The sequence below is a fragment of the Equus asinus genome, chromosome 13 (genome assembly GCF_041296235.1).
Source record: "Equus asinus isolate D_3611 breed Donkey chromosome 13, EquAss-T2T_v2, whole genome shotgun sequence".
NCBI classification, from domain to species: Eukaryota; Metazoa; Chordata; class Mammalia; order Perissodactyla; family Equidae; genus Equus; species Equus asinus.
Genome location: NC_091802.1, coordinates 8089885 through 8113546, shown reverse-complemented (window position 1 = coordinate 8113546; position 23662 = coordinate 8089885). Strand labels below are relative to the sequence as shown.

General features: G+C 44.2%; 1 protein-coding gene across 1 annotated transcript in view; it reads left to right on the top strand.

The window, feature by feature from the left end:
- Positions 1–23662, top strand: part of DNAH9 (dynein axonemal heavy chain 9) — a 326432-nt gene that overhangs the window by 223860 nt on the left and 78910 nt on the right. Inside the window, exons 50-56 of the mRNA XM_070482321.1 lie at positions 4981–5406; positions 10936–11055; positions 13477–13665; positions 16150–16385; positions 19766–19888; positions 20860–21064; positions 23075–23240. Of these exons, the coding sequence (XP_070338422.1) occupies positions 4981–5406; positions 10936–11055; positions 13477–13665; positions 16150–16385; positions 19766–19888; positions 20860–21064; positions 23075–23240 (1465 nt within the window). The remainder of the gene's footprint in view (positions 1–4980; positions 5407–10935; positions 11056–13476; positions 13666–16149; positions 16386–19765; positions 19889–20859; positions 21065–23074; positions 23241–23662) is intronic.

The window sequence follows — 23662 nt, the reverse complement described above, 5'->3', positions numbered from 1 at the left end:
TATTTTTAGTATGTAAAGAGCTTTCATGAATTGTGCTGGAAATCTACCATTTGTCTCCCTCCCTGCCCATTTATTCTTTGCCCTTCCCTGCTCTGTTTTTCCATGATGTGGGAGACTGACTTGCATCTATTGCATCAAAGGTCCTCACTCGCCCTCTGGCTTCCAGTCACCTTTGCCAAGATGAGCACCAGCAAGGGATTGGAAGGAGGGAGAGAGCGAGATCCAGGTGTTCATTCCTTTGGCTCCATCCTGCCCTCAGGTGAAGATGATACCTCCTGTCAGGTTCGCTCTCCGCAGGATTCTCTCTCTCACTCTCTCTCTCTCTCTCTCTGTCTCTCTCTCCAGATTCTGCTAACCACATCTTCCTCTTGTCCCTTCAGGCCCAGGGATAGAAATGGAGACACCCCAGCTCCACCCCGCCTAACATTCCTAGCCCATGGTAACACACTATCTCTTAGGTTTCTTCAATCCACACTTTTAGGAATAGTTCCTTGACTTAGCTTTCCTCACATTCGCCAGTGTGTTGTATCATCTTCTTGCCTGCAGGGACGCTGACTAATACAGTAATCAAAAAGAAAAAGACAAATGGCCCAGTATAAATGTAGGCAAAGTTCAACGCCAAGCAATTCACAAAACAAGGAAATTCAAATAGCTTAAAAACATGAACAAAAATGTTTATCATCACTAGTAAATATATTCACACATATGAATTATGCCAATGTTATGATCCCACTTAAGCCTATTAAATTGAAAAAAAAAATTTAAATAATGTTACCAGTTGTTGAAAAGGATGGGAGTATATATAGATTCTCTCAAACACTGATGATGGAAGTGGAATTTCTGGGAAATAATCTGATAGTATGTACAAAGAACACTAAAAATCTTCCTACTCTTTGACCCCGTAAATCCAGATCTAGGAATATTATCCTGAAGAACTAATCTAAGATTTTCACCAGATTTGTGTATACGAATGTCCAGCAAAGCATTATCCATATGGTAAATTTGTGGAAATGACCAAGGTTTACAGAAATTGAATCTGTTTTGCATAAATTGTGATTCATCCATCTGATGGTATACCAACTTTAAAAATAACGAGTGACTTTCTCTCATGCCTCCTCTTAAAATGATCCATAAGTTCTGCCTACACTGTCTCCAAAATATGTCCCAAATCCAATTCACTTCTAATCGTCTCCATGAAGCAAGCCCTGGCCCAAGGGGCCTCAGTCCCCTGCCTGGACAATACCCAGCCTCCTTCACACGTGCTTCGTGTCCGCCCCTGCCCTGCCGCAGTGGGTCCACACCACAGCAAGCTCTCAGAGAAAAACCAGATCATTTCACTCCCTGCTGAAAACCTTCCGATTGCTTCCCACTGAAGTTAGAGTGAAGTCACACTCCTCCCCATGGCTCTGGGTCCCCTGGCGGTCTGGCCCTGACTGCCTCTCCTCTCTCCTCTCCACCACTCTCCTGACCTCCACCCTCTACACAGTGGCCAAGCTGGTTCTGCCTCCCGCCTCTGCATTTGCAGATTCATGCTCCTGGAAGAGCCCCCCTGCAGATCTCTGTAGAGCTGCCTCTTTCCCGTCATTGTCATTGTCATCCCAGCTGAAATGTCACGTTCTTAAAGTAGCCTTCCCAGATCTCCCTCCCTAACTAAAATGGAATCATCACTCCTCAAGAATCCTCTATCCCATTAACCCTGGGGGTTTTTTCAAAGCACTTCTTACTATCCAAACTATCAAAGGTTGACGTCTTTGTTGCCTCTTTCCCCAACCTGAATGAGCAAAAGGACTTTGCCTTTCTTATTTACCAGTGTATCCCCATTTACCTAATGAATGGCTGTGCACACACATTTATTCATTCACTCACTCACTCAACAAAGACTTATCGACTGACCTCTGTGCACCAGGCACTCTTCTGGGTGCATGTGATACATCCATGAACAAAGATTGCTGCCTCTGTGAAAATTATATTCCAGCACAGGTGAGGGGTGAGAGACAAGAAGCATAATGAAAACGTAGTTTATACAATGCATTAGAACAGGACAGATGCTGTGGAAAAAGAAAAAATGTAGAGCAGAGTAAGGAGGACCTCTGGGGCTGGAGCAGCTGGGAGGAGGGTGGGAGGAGGCGGAAGTTGCAGTAGTAAAGGCGGCGATCAGTGTGGGTCTCCTTGAGAAGGAGTTGGAGAGAAACTTGGAGAAGAGCAAATTCATCAGGCAGATGCCTGGGAAGAGCAGTGAAGGCCAAGGCAGCAAGTAGAACTAGAGCCCTAAGGCAGAAGTGGGGTGGAGGGAGCGGAGCGCGCCTGATGTTTGCTAGCTCAAAACCACGTCTGCGTTCTTCTGAGAAATGTTTCTTCCAGCCTTGTGTTCCTGTTCCAGTAATACCATGTCGCCTGCCCCGTGGTGATTGGTTACAGGAGCCCTGCCTAAGGAAACAAGATCATTTCCCAGGACTTTTTTATTTTGACTTGCATTAGAGAAAGTCTCCTTCCCTTCCGGTTGCAAAGTGATGGATGTGAGCCTGGAGCTGCCGGCACCCATTCATTCCTTTCAGTTGTTCAACGTGCATGGTGATGAGTACCTACTGTGTGCCACTTTCTCTTCTAGGCACCGAGGCTACAGTGGTTAGCAAGACAAATGGGGTCCCTGTTCTCATGAAGAAGAGAAATAAAGTAATTTGACAAGGAAAAAGTGGTAATTGTTTCCAATTGCCGTGAGTTCTCTGAAGATCATCAGGGTGCCTGGATAGGAAACAACTAGGAGGGGGAGGCTGGCAGGGAGACTCTTTCTGAGTGGGGACATCTGAATTGAGGTCTTGACAGATGAGAAAGGATCAGCCATGCAAATGGCTTAGGAAGAAGTGTTCCATGCAGAGGTCCTGAGGTGATAATGAGCCTGGCAACTCAGTATACTGGGAGGAGGAGACTGTGGCTCGAGCTTCGAGAGAGACAGAGAAGGTGGCCCAAGCTGAGGTCAGAGAGGTAGGCAGTATGCCTTGCAACACGAAGAAACTGGAATGCAAAAAAGAAATTCGTGCACAGAAGGAAGAAACAAGAGACGGTCCACAGCATCCTACAAACATCCAAAACGCCCTTCCACTCGTCCTTGCGGCTAGCTCCAAGCCCATCCTCCCAGATGCGTGAGCGAGAAAATCTCCCTTTGTACTTCAGCTGGGTTTTCTGTCACTAATACTAGAAGAGTCATGATTAATTTGTAGATAAATGAATATAAAAAAGACTGGAAGGAATTATGTTACTGCACAAATGGAGTTCTCCTATCCGATGCGCATTTAAAAAGCCAATTGTTACAGCATCAGCTTTCAGCAGAAGAAATGAAGCTTTATTTTGTGAGATCGATCTGCAAGGAGATGGGGGCATATGCTCTCAGGACTGTCTCCCAGATCGAGGCCTTGGTGCACACTTTATGGGATGAAGGGCAGGGCGGTCTGAAGTGTGGAGATAGATGATTGGAGGTAAGGAGAAGTGAGGTGGTTGATGATCTGCGCAAGTGTAGTCAAGCTTTCATGCCTCTTCGTAGGATGCATGTTCACAAAATCATGGCGTTACCATGATCTGAGGGTGGAGTGTTTACCTCCTTGATGTCAAAAAGGCCACTTCTCGAGCATGTGCACAGGCCCATGATGGGTTGATGGTCTCAGTTGGCCTGAACTGAACAAGAGGTCCCAGTTCCTGAAAAACCACTCAATCAGTCTGTTGATAAGATGGGGTCAGTTGAACTGGTCTTGGAGGGCCCACGGTTACAATTACACTGAAATATTAACAATGATGTATCTGGGTTATAAAATTGAATTTCATCTTTACACATTTTTGTAGTTTCTTAATTCAGTACATCGAACATGCTTAACTTAAACTGTCTTTAAATTCTGGGTTTTTTGTTTCTGATTGTATGTTCTCACTTTGCCCTCTCTCACCCAGCGGAGGCCACTCTGAAAGGTACGCTAGCATACCTCCCACACTTGTGCTCCCCTACATTTCTGCCCATGACAGGTTGGTCATGACCAAATGTGAAAACAGTTGCAAAGGCAAATGGAGCATCTTCCTAGGTACTCTGATTGGGTGCTAGAAATAATTCCCCTTGCTTGTAGATTTCTAGGCCCAAGAGCACCCCAAAATTAATTTGACACAATGATCTGATCTTTGAAATTAAGATTTCCTTCCCCCTACTTACAAAATCAGCCCGAAAGCCAGTGCTTCTGAAGTCATAGGCTTCTCATTGACCATCACAACAAAACTTAAGTCAACTCCCTAACACATTTATGACACAATTTAACTTACCAATTAACAGGTCTCCCTGCTACAAATTTACAGATGAAAATGCTGAGACCTGGAAAGTTTAAGTGGCTTGCCTAGGTCACCCTTTTCAGCCATATCCTTCTGGAGCAAGTGAAACTTAGAGCAAAGGACAAACTGACATCTAAGCAGAGGCAGCCACTGCACAGGCTGTGCCTAGCTTTCTGTCTGAATTATTTCTTGGCAGAAAATGCCACTTTGCTATCAGGACAGTCAAGTCTAGTTAGAACAAGCTCATGGAACAAAGCAGTTTAATTAAATAAAAATATATTAGTTGGGTTACAGTGCTATTCTCTTCAGTCTGGATGGAAATTAATTTATAATAACCGTATCTTTTATTCATGGCATGCTACATATTTCACAGTGTGTTAGCATCCTTATATTTTTCAGTTGGTTGTGAAATAATTGTGTGTTTCTAATGGGCCACAAGTCAGTTAAAGTGCAAAAAGAACAGAGCTGGGTCTCAGCTAACATTCGTGGAAGTCAGAAGCTGCTGGGGAGTAGCTTTGGTTTGCTTTTGATGGGTCATGATCTTTAAAATTCAGAGGGCTGCTGCAGGCTTCAAAGCAGCCCTTTCAGATTGATCACCCCAGAGCCTGACTCCATTAGTGGCCGAGAGCAAAGAAAGCCCGTTCATTTTCCTCTAACGACCTGCTTCTCCTTTCCCAGACCAATCTCACAGAGCTGAAGTCCTTTGGCTCTCCACCTCTGGCTGTCAGCAACGTCAGCGCTGCCGTGATGGCGCTCACGGCCCCCGGGGGCAGGGTGCCCAAGGACCGGAGCTGGAAGGCCACTAAGATCATCATGGCCAAAGTGGACAGCTTCCTGGACTCCCTAATCAATTTCGACAAAGAGAACATTCACGAGAACTGCCTCAAGGCCATCAGGCCATATCTGCAGGACCCTGAGTTCAGCCCAGAGTTTGTGGCCACCAAGTCTTATGCAGCTGCGGGCCTCTGTTCTTGGGTCATAAACATTGTGAGGTTCTATGAGGTGTTCTGTGATGTGGAACCCAAGCGCCAAGCTTTGAGCAAAGCCACCGCGGACCTCACTGCTGCCCAGGAGAAGCTGGCAGCCATTAAAGCCAAGATTGCGGTAAGTGAAGCCATAACAGCCCCGTCCCCTCACTAGGCTGCATCTAATACAAACAACTGCCACCTGGCATCCAGAGGCAACTTTTAAAATTTCTTTCTCAAACACTGTAGTCCAAACAAGACAAATCCACTGGACCATTGCCTTATGCTTTGCTCCTAAAAGATTTTCTCCTTTTCCTGTGAGGAAAGAAAAGATGACAGATAGGTGTGTATAATAGATGGACCGTGTTATCCATAGAGCCAATGGTTATCTTATTAGCTGCAAATGAATTTAACATTTTTGCACATCTATGGTGAAGAACAAAAGATCAAAAATTGGAGATCCTTTCTTTTTCCCCTTTGAAATGTAGGTGTTAGCCCCCCATCCCACCTTTTGCACCTCTTATCTTCAGTTCTGGCCAGCTCAGCCATGTGGACATGTGGGCCTGCTGGGCGTGTTTTCTGTTCTCTGCATTGTTGTGTTGAAGCTTTTCAAAGCAAGCAGTATATTGTGGTTTGGGGGCAGTCCCTTGACCGTAAATATAAAACTGTGGTGTCATTAGCTTTTATTAACCTCTCGTTGATATTTTGATTATAGCTGCCTCACCCAGGATTGGAGGATGGGGTGATTTTGGATTCACACCTATTTGAGAGAGATTTCCCTCAAACTCCACCTTTGCCATTAAGATAGATCCTACCAAAGTGAGAGGTAGAAATTGGAACCCCGTAGGGTGGCGTAGTAGCTAAAAATCCATTGGTAGACCTCATTTCCAATCCAAACTGTAATATTTACTGATGTGTGACCTCTAGAAAGGTCTTTAAAATGCCCAAACTTCAGTTTCCTGCAGTAAAATTGGCACAGTAACGTCCCTGCTCCATGAGACTGCTGTGAGGATGAAAAGAGAGAATGTTTTGAAGCACGAGCCCAGAGCCCGGCCAGTAGGAGTGCAGGGAGCTGGGCCACCCCTGTGGTTACCACTGCCTCTGAGGACTGCTTACCTCTACTCTCCTTCTGCTCCCCCTCCTCCTTCCTCAACTGCATGTGCCATCACATGCATGTGCAGGCCCTGGTAATCAGTCACTACTGTGATCAAGCTCAACCCAAAACGTTCCTGGATCTTTCATTTCTACACATGCATTCAAGCAAGTAAGATTTTTGCTGCAAATTTCTCCTGATGATAAAAAGGGTTTTACAAATTGTGAAAAGTAAGATTGTAGAAATTCTGCATGCTTCAAGTTTCATAGGTTTATTGGTTGTTAGATTAAAATCTATGGCTAAAGGCTCTCATTCAAAGGTCCTTGCAACCAATCTCTCTCTAAAGAAAAGATATGTTGGCAAAGCAACTAATCTCCTCTCAATATGTTTGCTTTGTAAACCCAGATGTTCATGGACCAGCTTACTTAAAACCGGCGATGATCACCCTAACAATGGCCCTCTTCAAAGAACACCAAGTACAAAACACCATAACATTCCCCGCGACTGCCTTTTGGGGGAAAAGACCTCCCAATAATTTTCATATCCTTCAGTCTCTCCCAGAAAAGTGTCACGGGAACTGCATTTTCAAAGATCTCTTTTCACAAGTTATTTTAACTAAAGGAACATTTGGTGCAAAAGGAATGTTTTCAAAATGTTTATACTTTTTCAGTAGCCAACATTCGCACGATGGGCCCACTCAACCTGTGAAATAAGAATATTTTTGAAATACTTGGCTACCTTAGGAAGGCGCTTCTTTTCTGCCAAAATATTTTCTGAAAAAATGTATTCTCACTTTTAACAACCTCCTTTCCATCCTTTGCTTATCCACATGCCTATCAACATCCCAAGAGTTGGGGCACTCCCCCCAATAACAGAGGAAATGGGCTAACACCCATCGCTAACATGGAGGCCCACGAGGGTACAGAAATTCTTCCCTCTGTGTCACTGAGACCACTGCCAGCCTTCTCCACTTGCACCACCCTAAGCTTTATTTTTAGGATTTTAGGATCATTCCAAGTAAATTTTATATTCAAGATGCATAAAGTGAAAAAAGCATATTTCAAAACAGATTATACAATATAATTTCAATTTGATTATATATATGATTAAAATACATAAAAATGTAAATAGTGGTGATTATTTCTGGGTGGTAGATTTTAAAATGTTTTTTTGTTTGTTATCTGTATTTTCTTTTTTCTGTTATGAACATATATTAATGTTACAATTTATGAAAATAATAGTAATAAAAACAAGCAAGACGTTTCATCGAGCATATACTCACCGTAAGTAAAATATCCAATAGTAGAGAAGGGCTTCTAATGAGAAACAACAGCCTCCTGCCATTTTAATTCTTTTCTCTGTTTCAACTGGTTATTGGTGCCACTCGGGGCTTGCTACCCAGTGGCATAAATGTGTTTTATTTGACCCGCACGTAGTGTTCAAAACGATTTAATTAATTGCGAACATTTAACACAACAGGAGCTTTTTGTAAAAATCTGATTTCTGGCCAGTCTTAAAATAATCAAAAGACTCCTACATATCATTAACTGATCCTGGAGTTAAGTAATGGCCTGCCATTCAAACAGACGGTTTTGCCATAGTCCCCACTAACTCCTATTTTTTTCAGCACTAGACTCTTCTGACCAGTTTCCGTGATCGTCCTGGCCTCTGCTCATTTGAATTGCTGGCTTCTGTCTATGACCCGTGCTGACATCCTGTTTCTTGATGTATCTTACTCGGGGTGTCTCTCTGCTGGAAGGGGCCCTAAGATGTTCACCTACGTCTTCCCATTATCTTACGGCAACCATTTTTAGTTGATGTAGCCTTTATTTCTTGTTCTGTCACATAGAGCAGCTTCCTTGGAGCCCTCAGTTTGCAAGATGAAGCTGTTACCCTGTCCTTCAGCTTTTCTCACTGCCTTCCACCTCCCAACTCCAGTTATCATTACTTATCGTTACTGTTGCTTTTTAATCACCAAGACTGAAAAATCTACATTCTGTTCTATAACCAAAATGAAGTGTCCCATGCTGTGTCCTTTGACTAATTCAAAAAGTTAAAAAATCAGTAAATTCCACTTATGTTCTGTCAACATGTCTATAGCGTCATAGCAGATCTAAGTGGTACACTGTAATTACATTGCCTTTTTTTATACAACCTTTTTCCCCCTTGAATTTCTACTTTCCTTTGTTTTTTTTTTTCTCCTCCATTAGTTCCTTTTACTTAGCCTCAATTACTTCTAAACTCTTCATCCAATCCAGTATTCTATCAAGTCCTCTTTTGTCCCCAAGACTTTTCTCCCTTGTTCCCGACTCCCAGCTCCAATCAGTGTTGGCGAGTAAACACGTTTCACTACTTTCTTGGGTTGGTTCCAATGACTTCTGGACACCATGCCTTTCCTTTCTTGATTTCTTCTCTTGTTTTGCTAAGGCTCATTCTTAAGTAGCTTTCTCAGAAATATTAAGTAAGAGGTACATTTTCTGAATAGTTCCAGTCTGGAAATGTCTTTATTTTTTAAACTGAACTGACAATTATGCTGAGTTTTGAATTCTGGGTTGTCGATTTTTCCCCTTAGAACTCTCAATGCTTTGTCCTCTCATTAGGTAAGAAGTCTGATGAACGGTCAGGGTCTCATTCCTTTTCTGATGCCCTGTGTTTCTCCCTTTCTGGAAGTCTTTCCATTTTTTCTTTATTCTTGGTGTCTGAAACTTCACATGGATGTGCTTCGCTGCCGGCCTGTTTTTATTTATTGTGCTTGGTATGTAGGGACTTGTTTTCCTCAGCTCTGGAAAATTCTTTTGTATTATTTCTTTAGTAATCTCCCTTCTGTTCCTTTTTTAATCTTATTTTCTGGAACACATATTGGTTGGATGGTGGACGTTCTGCTGGATCCTCTATTTTCTCTCATCTTTTTGTCACTTTATGTTTCCTTATATTTTCTAGATTACCTCAAATTCATCTTTTTACCCTTCCTTTGAATTTATTACTTTTTACATTAATAATAATGATAATTTCCACAACACTTTTTTTACTAGCATCCTCTCCTTGTTTTATAGATGAAACGCCTTGAATCTCTACAAGAAACTACTTCTGAAGGGCTTTAGGCTTTGTTGTTGTTTTTGTAACTGAGGTTCTCTCTTTTTCCCGGGTCATTGTTTTCTTCTTGTTTATCTTAATCTAAGTTTTCTTCAAATGTCTTCTTGTCCTTTCGTGTTTACAAGAGCAGTGATCAAAAGATGATTCTGGCTTTGCAGGCAAGGGCAGAACTGGTTGACTGGCAGAATTTGCTTTCACGATCAGATGAGTTATGCTGGATGCATCCTAAATAGCAGACTATGTTGTCTTTTCTCTGCCCCTGTTGAGTCTCCTGCCTGGTGGCATTGCATGCTGGGCATGGGGATGGAGATATGGGGAGGGGGATCAATAGGCTTCCAATTAACCCTCTTATTTTCAACATCGCCCTCAATCACACCTGACATTTCCAAATCCCCAGTGTATATGGGGTCTGCAGGGCTGATGAGCTTCCCTTTTGGTGAACTGAGGCCAACTCAAGGTTGCAGCTTCCTCTGCCTTGCCCTGGCAGTTTCTACTCCTACCGGTGTGGTCTTCCATAAATCCATTGGAATCCCTCATCCGCCAATGGCCCTCAACAGGTGCTTGGTGTTACGACATTTTAAATTGCTTCATAATCATTAGAGAGAAGTCTCGAGAAGGAGAGGAAGCAAATGAGTCTGGCCAGCCTGCCATTGTTAATTGGATGACTCACCACCTGCTGTCAAACTGCTTGGCTGTGTAAACTTGGCCCTTAATTGATTTCTCTTGTGGCTTGGTAATGACCATCAGAGCTGCTCAAACCCAAGTTATTGCATAGAAATGAGAGTATCTGGAGGTATCTGCCCTGTATCCATGTGTCTTGTGTATGCAAATATGTATTCTGGGGGCAACAAAACTATGTGCTTCAATTCTAAATTCTTAATAAATTTAGAAAAAACCTGAAACCATGACCGTTTCAAAAATGTTCCTCTACTTTGGGATAATGGGAGAGGACAGATCAGGTTAAGCCAAAGTTGTCTTGTACTTCTAGGACCTAAAACAAGGGGAGGACTTAGATTATAGGAAGCCCAATGCCAAAGTCAGACCTGCTGTAGGAGAGACAGTGTGTGTGCCTCTCAGGCCCCCTTGGGACCCTTCTGACCATTTTCAGGGCCTTTGGTTCTAATAACAGCACCTGCACTTTTTTTGGCAGCCTACTGGAACCCATTTGTCCCCAGCACAGGAGAGACAGAATTTGCACACCCTCTCCGAGTCCATCACCCCTCCTGGCCCTGAACCAGTGGCTGAGGTGCTGGACGAGGAAAGCTCAGCTCTCTCCTTTGGGTCAGGACTGCTCTGGACTTCCCCTGGGACTCTTCTGAGATCACCCCTAATTTTTCCCTTCCCTGCCAGCGTCCCCCAGTCCCTGACAGCTTCCCCTGGGGGCCTTGCTTAAGAATCACCTCCTCATGAATCCTCTCTCAGAAGCACTGGGGGCGACTTGGGCTGGAATTACTGAGAGATCTTGTGTTCCTTCCTGAACAGCGCCTCAATGAGAACCTGGGCAAACTCACAGCCAAGTTTGAGAAAGCAACGGCAGACAAACTCAAATGTCAGCAGGAAGCTGAAGTGACCGCAGGCACCATCTCCCTTGCAAATCGCCTGGTGAGTGTGAGCAGCAGTGGCTGAGCTTTAATTATATTAGCAGAGCTTGTCAAGTACCGCAGAGGTGCGAAATAGATGAGCACAGCTTAGCGCCGCTTTGACTTGGGGGGAAATATTAAAATGCGCTAGGATGCAGGGATGAATCCGGAGAAAAGTGGGAATGCACACCCTGGTCTGGTCAAAGGAGTTTTCCTACAGGGATGGTTGGAAGGGTGGGAACAGTGGATCTATCAGGCAGCCGTGCGAGACGTGACATGCTTACCTATGTGTGCATCGACCAGAGGAAGCGTTAAAAGACAAAGCCAGCATTTGAGAGGCGAACTCTGAAGCTCTTTCCTGTGTAATGGTTGATAATGAGCGTGTGGCCAGGACTAAGAACTGAGATAGAAAGAAAAGGATGAGATTGATTGACCCCGAGCCTTTCTGAACATGACCTTGCCCATATGCACATGCGCACACACACACTCACACGGGCGAACAAACATTGATATAGACACACACAGGCTCTGGTCTCCCTGAGAAATAAATCTGAGGGTCAGAGCAGGGGGCTTGTGTTATGGATGTCTGTTGCTGCATAACAGATTACTCCAAAACTTAGTGATTTAACACAATAACCATGTTGTTAAATCTCACAAGTTTGTGGGTCAGGAACTCGGGCGGGGTTCAGCTGGCCAGTCGCTCCATGTGGTGCCAACTGGGGCCACTCAGTGTTGTTCAGCTGGTGGCTGGGCTGGTTTGAGGGTCCAAAACAACTTCTTTCACATGCTCCTTGGCAGGGACAACTGGAAGGGTGGGCTTGGCTGGGCCCCTCTTCCTCTCCACGGAGTCTCAAATCGCTCAAGAAGAGTAATCGGATGTCTTACATGGTGACTCAAAGCTCCAAGAGGAAGTGTTCAAAGAGACAGGAAGTAAAGGTCCCAGTCTGTTGTGTGGTCCCCGAAAACCAGGACAACATCACTTCTGCTGTCTTCTGCTGGTCAAAGCAGGAACAGCTTCAAGGAGAGGGAGCACAGACACCAACTCTTAATGAGAAGAGTGTCAAACAATTTGAGGCCTCTTCGAATCCCTTGGGGCTTGTGTTTCTCATCATAAATCAGCTGGGCTCCTGCAGAGCTGAGTCCACTGGATGTGATTTCTCTTCTGAGAGCCTTGACGGCACTCTCCTCACCAATGAAGGGAAGTGGAGTCGATGCCTCTGTACCTTTATTCCAGCCACTGTTTATTTGTGTAACAAAGTCAGATTTTCTAGTTTAGGGAGAAATGAGTCATAACAATCACTGGACCGAGTCACACTTTAGGGGGGAGAGGCTATTCCACAAGTATGTGTGCAGTGGTGTGTCTAACCTGCTGCTGCATGGCTTTGAGAGGAGAGGTTTAGCTGAAAAGTTTAGTCTGGAGACAGCTCCTCTGAAACCTTCAAGAAGTGCTCCAGACCTACTGGCTGGCCCATCTTCCATCCAGTTCCCTGTTTGGTTTCCAGAACTTAGCGCAGCCTTCTTTGCCCAGCTGGAGCGTTTTCTGAGTTGGTCCTCGTGGAAGGCAGTGTGGTACTCTGCTCTAGGAGTCAGGATGCATGGGCTCTGAAGCCAACCCTGCCTCTACTGACCTGGAGGTCGGCAAGATACTTCAACTTTCTAGTCTTTATCTGTGTAATCTAAAAATGGGCGTGGGAATGGTTGGGTGGGCAAATCCCTATGTTCTCTCCCTGCTCTGACATTCTATGGTACCATCTTTCAAGGAAGGAAAAAGGATAAGTCATAACACAGATACTAAGCTACACCTAGCAGTCCTCTGTGGAAAGGATGTTGCTCCACCACCGAGAAGGTGCCCTCGGAGGGGTGTGCCATGTCAAAGTGGGTTGGCAGAGTCAGGACGTGTTCCACAGCCTTGCTACTCTGTACACACCCACATTTCAGTCCTTCTAACTCTATGTCTTAATTACCATGTCTATCTCCCCGCCCATTGTGAATTATTTATAGCTCATGGAATTGATTTTATTTATTTTCATATCCCCAGCATTTGGAGAGGAGAAGAGAGAGGTGCATAATTTTCTAATACGTTTTGTGGACCAGGCATTGTGCTAAGTGATTAATATACACAGTCATATTTAATTCCCTCAACAGCTCTTGGAGGTGGGTGGTATTCATCTGCATACCGGTAGAGGGCAGAGCCTGGAAGCCTGCATTCCAAACCTGTCTTCTTCCCACAGCCCACATAGTACATAGCACACAGCAGGGGCTTGCTTACTGAAATGTTCGCTGCAGCCAGTACAGATCCCATTGATCAAAAGGGCCACATCAATGGTGTCTGGGTCTTCCTGCTACTAAGCATGCACTGTGCATTCTCTACGACAGAATCCATGGCTCTCTACAGCCTGCGGGATGATGACTCTTCTCTCCTCTCTGGTCTTTGAAATGGTAGGTGGGAGGACTTGCTTCGGAAAATGTGAGGTGGGCAGAAGCTGTGCAGAACTTCAAACAACAGGAAAGGAAATTATGTGGAGACATTTTGCTTATTACGGCTTTCATTTCGTACCTCGGCTTCTTTACAAAGAAATACCGGCAGAGCCTCGTGGATGGGACCTGGAGACCCTACCTGAGCCAGCTGAAGGTACATGCAGCCTGAATTTCTTCTAACCACGTCAGCCTGGGGCTACCAGTGAACCACATGACGATAATAACCCAAATCTTCTAGTCCCTTCTGGCATACTTACCTCCACCTCAGCATCCCCTAGTGATCTCTGGGATCCAGGAATGGGACATATGCAGCCATGTCCTTCCACACTGCCCTACATTGCCATCCACTGCCCTCTAGGCCGCCTGAAGACAGCATCTTTCCTCTTAATGGGGCGGCCTTCCATGGGAAGGCTGGTCCACCGCCCAGCAGGCTGTCTCGCAGCACTTCTCAAACTGTAAAACCTGAGGGACGCCAAAAAGCACCCCGTGTTTCCTCCCAATCTCCCTGCTCTTGGGAAGACATAGTGGCAGTTGGCAAGGCTCCTCTCCCAGGTTCTGCATTGCACCTTGGTCCCGGGCCCATCGCTCACAGACACCCTGATGACAACAGTCTCCTCTACTTTGGTACTTCGGTCATGTGGACTCAGCTTGTCCTCTTAGTGTAAGTGGGTGGATCTTGCTCTCAACTCCTCCCCCTATTCTGAAATGATAAAGTGACAGAAATGCTAGTTCCTGACTGGAGAAGACTCAGGGTTGTGCCTGGAGCCTGTAGTCAGAATAATTCCTAATAGTACCTTCTACTTCCACATCCCTCGTAGTCCTCAGTCCACAAATATTCCCTGAGAGTTCCAGGTGTCCTACAGCTCCGCTAGACAGGAAGTACAAAAGACTTTCAAGACCAGGATGCCTGCCGGAAGTTCATGGTCCAGTGGAGGAGATTAGGTTCATAAAAAGCAGCTATCCTATAGTCAGCACAGAAAATTCACCACAAGCAGTAAGGAATATATTCCAAATTTCATTTGTAGGTGTCTCCTTAGAACACAAAACCCATATTGTCTAGCGATGGTTGGTTTCACGGATCAGCTCACAAAATCTTCCTCGTGTGATGATTTGTTAAATAGTAGTTTAAAAACTGTTGCAGTACTAGGAAATAAGCCTGCTATTTATTGATCTTGAACATATGTGGAAAAGGAAATTGTTGAAAGGACAATCGTTACTGAGTGCATGAAGATGAGGAACTCAGTGGCAGCTTAGCAAGAATTTTGCTGGCTTTGTTTGGGGTTCTCAAGCACCTTGTGCCATGGTAGAACCTAGGACTCCCTTCTCACAATGTTTTTCAGTGCATAAACTAGAATGCATAAGATTACAAAGGAAAACAATTCCTCTGAGATTCCTTTCTGATCCCAGGGCAAGAACCTCCAGGGGCACCTCTCCCTTTCCAGGTTTTCTGGATGGCATAGCACTGGCCATTCGTATCCTTAGTAGGTATGATGGAAGGGACAGGAGATGCATTGGAGAGATTTCCCTGAGGTAACTGGGAAGATAAACTGCAGAGAAGAGAGGGACGGGGGCGTTAAAAGGGCAGATGTGTGAACCTCAAAAACCATACACTAAGTGGAAGTAGCCAGACACAAAAGCTCACGTGTTGTACGATCCCATTTATGTGAAATATCCGGAATAGGCAAATCCATGGGGACAGAAAGCAGGTTAGCGGTTGCTAAGAGCCGGGGTAGGGGGAATGGGGAGTGACTGCTAATGGGTACCAAGTTTCCTTTTGCGAGATGAAAATGTTTTGGAACTGGATACAGCTGATGGTTGCACAACATTGCGAATATACTAAATGCCACTGAATTGTGAACTTTAGTTAATTTAAGTTATGTGAATTTTACCCCAACTTTTAAAAAAAAGCTGTGTCCCCAGTGGAAAAGATTACTTGCAGAAGAATTAAATGAGCTGAGAGAGGTCAACAGAGACAGAAAAGGAAGGATCTGGTGCACACACAGGGACCTTGAAGGGAAGCAGAGGGCGGTGTGGAGGCCTCCTCAGGCCTGGTGGTGTGTTTACTGGCTGCCCAGAGCATTCCAGCAGAGGGTTTGCCGGGCGAAGTCATGCAAGCAACCCTGAGCATGGGATGTCCTGGGCAGGGAGAAAGGCGAGCATCTCCAGCTCTTTGCAAGCTGGGCCTCTGTCAGCAGGTGGTGAAGTGCATGAGAGAAAAGAGTGGTTAGTGTGGTCTGGCACAGGCAGCAGGAAGCCCACTAGGTGTGGAGTCAGCACATGAAGCATGCACGAAAAACACAGAATTGTAGTGAACACGGGTAAGGGCGTATGGGAGGCTATTGATTAAAATACGGATAATCTAGGGGAGAAATTTGATTTGGGTGAATATACTGAAGAACAAAGGGTCACACAGGCTGAATTTCTGCTGTCATTCATCCATCAAGAGACAAGAAGACCATCGGGACTTTAAGAAAACCTACTTCCAGAAATAATCACGCAGCCAGAAAAGCACTCTTCAGGGGGATTTTGATCTTGCTTTGAAAAGAGCTGTGTCATTTTCATGAGCCTCTGTGTGTTCCACCCCCAGCTGAGAAAGCATGTTTCCATTCTGAGTGTACGTGGCATTTCTTCACATCAGGTTCCCATCCCTATCACCCCCACACTGGATCCCCTGAGGATGCTGACGGATGATGCTGACGTGGCTGCCTGGCAGAACGAGGGCCTCCCTGCAGACCGCATGTCCGTGGAGAATGCCACCATCCTCATCAACTGCGAGCGCTGGCCGCTCATGGTTGACCCTCAGCTCCAAGGCATCAAATGGATCAAGAACAAATATGGTGAAGACCTCCGGGTCACCCAGATTGGCCAGAAGGGGTAGGTGGTGGAGCACATGAGTGCCCACTTTTGCCATTTGTGCAGAGAAAAAAACGTTGTTGCATATCTGAAGCCCCACTGGATTTTTTGTACCCTCCTGGTCCCTCCAAGAAGTTTCTCATGTTTTTCCTCCGTTTTTAGGAAACATCTCAACGCAAGATGCCTGGGCACTGAGTCTCTGCTTTTCTTTCTCACTAGAAATCATGTGCATCAGCCTCGACCTCATTCAGGAGTCCTTTCTCCACCATCCCTGGTGTTCATCCTCCCATCTCTCCTTGAACACTTCTTGCCTCCCCAAACATCACATTCCATTGTCAGACAACTCTGTGTTGTACAAAGTCTTGCTCATATTTAACCTAAGCACTCTATCTCCTGGGGGATGATCGGACATTGCAGTAGACATTGCAGCCGAGTCAGTAATGAAATCTTCAGAGCCCTTTGGAGCTGACATGTGGCTTTGTTCACACCTGATGGGGGAGTTACTACACAAAGAGAAGTGAGTGCCAGGGGGGTTGTCTGTCCCGCACCCACTGCACTTCCGAGGCCCAAGCTACCTTAGCATCTCTCACCCCATGGCTTCATTGCCTCTGTGATTGTAACTTAGCTTTGTAGTTTCAGCACTCAATTCTTGTTCTATGCCATTAGGATACATGAGAAAAATAGGATGGGGCAATGGAGGAAAAGGAAAGGGACAAAGATCATTTATTAGTGGTTGATATGTGCCAGTCTTAATGTTAGGGACTTTATCTCAAATGCTTTCCTTAATCCACACAACTGATAAGGTTAGCGCTATTGGTACCATTTCACATCTGAGTAAATTCAGGTTCACAGAAGCAAATTAATTTCCCCAAGAGTATACCATTTTAAAAGCAATGGATATTTGTACACTCATGTTCATAGCAGCATTATTCACAATATCCAAAAGGTGGAAGCAACCGAAGTGCCTATCAACAGATGAGTGGATAAGCCAAATTTGCCATATTCATATGATGAAATATTATTTAGCCTTCAAAAGGAAGGAGATTCTGACACATGTTACAACATGGATGAACCTTGAAGATATTATGCTAAGTAAAGTAAGCCAGTCAGAAATGGACACACACTGTATGGTTCCGCTTATATGAGGTAGTTAGAGTAATCAAAGTTCATAGAGATGGAAAGTAGAATTGTGTTGCCAGGGGCTGGGGAGAGGGAAAGGGGAATTATTGTTTAAGGGGTACAGAGTTTCGATTTTCCAAGGTGAAAAAGTTCTGGAGATGGCGAGTGGTGATAGTAGCACAATAACGTGAATGTACTTGATGTCACTGAGCTGTACAGTTAAAAATGGTTAACAGGGCAGATTTTATGTAATGCATATTTCACACAAGTTTAAATTAATTAATTTTTTAAAAAATTTATGGAAGCGTTATGTAAGCCAAGGTGAGCCTCATTGAGAAACCCAAGGTTTATCCACTCTAACATATAGCCACCAAGGCAACGTTTACTGGTCTGACCAAATGTCCCTAACATAGCTGCCCAGAGGTCCAGATCGCCCAGGGTTGTTTAACTCAAACATGCAGTGTTACGAAAATAGTTAAACAAAGCGAATGTTGAACACCAGAATGGACCCTTTCTCGTGGTGAGGATAAGATGGGAATGGACACCAAGGTATGACACATTGTATTTTTATCTGTGTCATCAGTCAGAGTAATCTAATCCTGGTCTTCTCCCCAAAACTTGATTGAACCATTCCTTTCTAATTGACCAGTAACTGCATTTTCGACAGAAGTGTTTGTCCTTTTTACCCATTCCTATATCCCTAGCACCAAAAACAGTGCCTGATACATACCAGGCCCTCACTAAATATTTGTTCAGTTAATTCTCTGTTCCCATCTATTGGCTATGTTGGATGGTTTTCTAGATTTGTTGTATTTTATCTGAATGCAAATATTATATTATATATAATACATGTTAAGACTATTAAGCATAGTCTCCGTTCGTCATATGAATGCAAATTCGTTTGTGTGTCATTTGCCTTTTAATTGTATTTATGGAGTTTGGCATGCTATAGGTTAGGTTTGGTTATTTTTTTGACCAGATTTTTCACCCATTTCTTCTATAGATCATGCTTAGAAAAGTCTTTTTCTCTCCAGGAGTTATATAAATATTCACTTGGCTATTTGAGGTTTTTTATAGGCTTCCTTTTTACAATGAAATGCAATCACCTGAAAATATATTTTGGGGGCTGTATAAGGTACAGGTCTAATTTTCCTTTTCAAGGGTTGGCCATTGTTCCAATATCATTTATTGAATTCACCATCCTTTCCTCAATTAATTAGAGATGACATTTTACTCCATATTAAATTATTTTATTAAAGAGATTTTATTCTTTTCTATTATGTGATACTATACCAGCTTTTAATATTTAATTTTATATTTAGTAGCATTTATTGTGGCATTTCTCATTACAAAGTAATATATCATCATAGTAAAAAAAAAAAAGGGAGCTACCAAAAAACAAAGAAAGTAATTAAAAACTCCTGTAGTTCATCATTTGGAGAAAAACAATGCTCACTTTTTGGCATCTGATATCCTTTAAGACTTCTCTGCGCACATCTGTGTTGTTGAAGTTAGAGAAAATATTTTAGTATTAGCTGATATGTGTCCCTCCTCTCTTCATTATCATTTTTTTTACCATCCTCATTGTTTTCTTTTAGGTTAACTTTAAGATTTTTTTATCAAGGTCTATAAAGTTATATTGTTATTTGTTGTTTGAATTACAATTACATCAAACTTACATCAAATCCATTTAGGGAATATGAACATTTTTTAACATGTTTATTAAACTACATAACATTGAAAAATTCTAAATAATCTAGATTTTGGTAAATGATTGTTAAATAAATTAACATGTATCTCTACAGTCTAATAGCCAGTCATGTAAAACTGTTATAAGAAGAATATTTAATTACATAGGGAGAGATTTATAATACATTTTACGTACAAAAACCAGGTTATAAAACAAATGTGCTATATGAATCCAATAATAAATAAATATAAATATAAATTCAGATATAAATAACTAATGTAAAATAGTAATAATAAACTTGAAAATATAATATATCCAAACATATACAGTAAAAACAAAAATGTGAATGACAGATGGGAAGGTTACAGTTAATTTTCACACTTTTTTCTATCTTGTACTTTTTCCCTATTTTAAAAAATTTATAAGATGATATATATATCATTTTAAATAAGAAAAATGTGGCCACTGAAATCGTCCCAGATAGCTGTGCCTCCAAGTTTATCACTGTGCTTCAGAGGCCACAGTGGTCTTGTTAAATTGCCTCAGAACCCATCCCTTGCCACAGGCTAATGCTGCCCGACTTTCTCCCCAGCTACCTTCAAACCATAGAGCATGCCCTGGAAGCTGGAGATGTGGTGCTGATTGAAAACCTGGAAGAGTCCATTGATCCTGTTCTGGGGCCCCTGCTTGGGAGAGAAGTCATTAAAAAAGGACGGTAAGACTCGCCTGTGTTGCCGATCCTTTGTGAGGAACCAGTTGGCACCCTGGTAGAACTGTGGACAGATCTGCCCTTTCTAGAACATCCTATCCTCAGATCATGTCAAATAGCTCTCTCCAGCACACGCACTTCTTTCTTTAGAAGAGAAATAATTTAGCTGCCCTCGTCTCCTAAAGAAAGTTTCCTGGAATAACTTTGCTTCCATTAGCCAGTGTCCTCCTTAACTTCCTTCCAGATGGCCACAGTTTAGAGGAACCTTAGAAGGAAAGTGGTTGAAAAGCAGGCTGACTTTTAAGTATGAGCATTTTGTCCAAGCCAGGCCTCTAAGTTCTGAGAACTCGGCTCTTTATCAATTTAATGAGCCCCTGTTGCTTTGGGTGCTGGTAGCTGATCAGGGCTTAGCAAGTATCCGACAGAAGGAGGAGGAAAAGAGAGGAAGGAGAAGGGTGATAGGTATGTAGGAGAGGGAGTGATAATTATCATGAAGGGTTGCTTGACTGGGGAGCCTCACCGACTGCCCAGGCAGTAAATTGACTTTACATGTCCTTAGGATGTGCTCATTTACTTAATTAACCATCTTCACCCTTAGAAGTTATTCTCTATCAGCCATCAGAAAAAGTAAGCCCTACTGCTAGTCTACAAGGCACCTTTGTGCAAACTAAGAAGATGCCCCTTCCTGCAAACGCTTTACTGCCATCTGCTGGAAACGTTTCACAATGTACTAATCTACACTGACTCCCAGTGAATGGCTCTCCCTACAGCTGTGCACACCAAATCAAACATGGCGGCCAGGGGAGAAAGTCCGTCACCTTCCAACCCTCAGTTCCCCACACAAGGCAAGCAAGGATCCTAGGGCTCACACTAGACATACCTGAGAGGAATCCATCTGAGTATGGCAATTTTGTTTAATATGATTTTGCAAATCTCACAGGAGGGCACCCACCTTCACATGAACCTTTATGTTCCAGATTCATTAAAATCGGAGACAAAGAATGTGAATATAATCCCAACTTCCGGCTCATCCTTCACACCAAGCTGGCCAATCCTCACTACCAGCCCGAGCTGCAGGCTCAGACCACCCTGATCAACTTCACCGTGACCAGGGACGGCCTGGAGGACCAGCTGCTGGCTGCTGTGGTCAGCATGGAGAGGCCAGACCTGGAGCAGCTGAAGGTGCGTCCCACCAATGAAGGGAGGAAGAAAATGCTCTGCCACTACATCCTGCCATGCTCCTCACTCTGGGAGAGGTGTGGGAGGCTGTTTTTCCTGGAGCTGAGCAGTGTGGGCTTTGCTAGAGCCTGGAGGCGTGCCAACCTCATCTAGCCACCTTGAACACTACCAAGCTGGGAAATGGAGAAGAGAGAGAGCTAAAGAACAGAGAGGAGAAGATAGTTGGGAGAACAGACACTCTTATTGCCAAGAGCGGGGCCTGGCACAGAGCTTCAAACATGCTCGGGCCAGCACATGAGGGCCTCTCATCATACATGTTCACATACCATGTCCAGAACCACGTGGGGTTCAGTTTTGCAAGGGCAATCGAAATGGGTCAACCACATTAGGATGGTGTCTTAGTCAGCTTGGGCTACCATCACAAAATACCACAGACTAAGTGGCTTAAACAACAGAAATTTATTTTCTCACAGTTCGGAAGCTGGAAGTCCAAGAGAGGGGGCCAGTGTGGTTGATTTCTGGTGAGACCTCTCTTCCTGGATTGTAGGCGGCCACCATCCCCCCCTGTGCTCACAGACGTCTTCTCTGTGAGTGCAGAGAGACAGAGCAAGCTCTCTGGTGTCTCTGCTTATAACGGCACTAATCCCATTGGACCAGGGCCCCACCCTCAAGATCTCATTTAACCTTAATTACCTCCTTAAAGGTCCATCTCTAATAGAGTCACAGGAGGGTTAAGACTTCAACATGGATTTTGGGGGGAGACACAATTCCACAACAAGTAGTGTCCCTTTTTTCCTCTCTTTAGACTTGATTAGATTATAAAATACAAGTCCAGAATTATAGTGCATGTGAGGTTGAGTTCAGGGCTCCCTGGGCCTCTGCTTCCGGCAAGCATTCATTTATTAAACCGTGGAGCACCAGCTCTGTAACAGGCAAGGTTGCAGGTGCTCTTGAGGCTTCAACAGTGAACACGGACAGCCATGTCCTTGCCCACAAGGAGCTTACAGTCTAGAGGAGGAACTCAGAAAATAAGAATGTAAACAAAAAAAAAGAATGTCATTTCAGATAGTGATAAAAATTTTGAGGAAGATAAAGCAGGGTGATATCAGAGAGGCAGGGGGCTAATTTAAACTGGGAAGGGCGTAAAAAGATTCTCTGAGGAGCTATCATTTGAACTAGTTCTTAAATAATTTGAAAGCCTCTGGCACAGAGCACCCTCAGGAGAGAGAACAGTAGATCCTAGTCGTAGGCAGGATTGAGGTATGTGTTTTTAAGAAACAGAAGGTAGGCTGGGGTGGCTGTGGCTGGAGCCTCCAATGACAAGATTGTTCTCTCCATGGATCCAAAAGCAATAATCTCAGGCTGTACAAGGGCAAAGAAGCTACAGCTGCCTGAAGTTACGTGTGCCCCCTGCCCGATAAAGAGCGTGTCCGGTACCTTAGGATATGGAGTCTAACACTCAGGATGGGAAGATAAGGTGAGACCTGCTTGGATACCAGTGCCCGCTTCAGCCTCGAGGAGGGTTCCTGCAATGATCTGTCTCAACTGTGTAAGACAGTTTCTGTTGATTTCTTTTAAAGGTAATCCATTGGAGAGCTATTCATTTAGGGGCAGTACTGTGGACAGAGAGGACCCTCCAGAGAACTAAAACTTGACCTCTAACTATTCACAGAAGTAGGTTCCATTCAGTGAACAGACTGTGTATCAGTGCTGTGCTAAGCATTGCGTAACACTCCTATGAGTAGGGACTGGGGTTAACCCAGCTAAGGTTACTGAGGTATTAAGAGGGCAACATAGTCCAAGATCACACGACTAGTAAACGGTGTAGTTGGGATTCAGCTCAGCTGCTCATCTCATCTGCTCATGGCCTCAAGCACTCCGCTATTCTGCTTCCCCTGTCGCCCCTCTAAAGGAAGTAACTTGACTCCATGGCATTTAATTTATTCAGACCTACTCCAAGAGTAGGATGCTCTGGGCTTCTATACCTGACTCCCCCTTGCTTGATATTTGCAGTCGGATCTCACAAAACAGCAGAATGGGTTCAAGATCACCCTCAAAACATTAGAAGACAACCTGCTCTCTCGCCTCTCCTCAGCATCTGGCAACTTCCTGGGAGAAACGGCCTTGGTGGAGAACCTGGAGATCACCAAGCAGACCGCTGCGGAAGTTGAGAAAAAGGGAAGGCTCCCCTGGGCTGGGAGGCAGGGGCCCTCCTCTTAGGCCCTGAGTCCGACTTTTAGAAAAAAAGAAGTCAGTAAAACAGGTGGCTTTTTCACCTTCCCCAGTTTCTTTTAGAAAATCAAGCTAGGCAGGATTCCTGAAATGACCACCTCACATCCCTCATTATGGAGTTCCCTCTTTCTGGAAAATGCTCTTGACAACTTTACTCTGAAATGTTTGATGAGCACGTAAGTCTGCGGGGCCTCATATTCTGTGCAGGGAATGGTAACTCTAACTTCATATCTCAGAGAGAGTGTGGAATTGCCGTGAAGCTAAAGAAGGGCATTGCTGTAAAAGTTGGCTGCTTCAGGCATGATTGCACCCTGAGAAAACCCGCCAGCTTGTGAAAATCTCCCCAGGGGGATTTTAACGAGAGAAGTT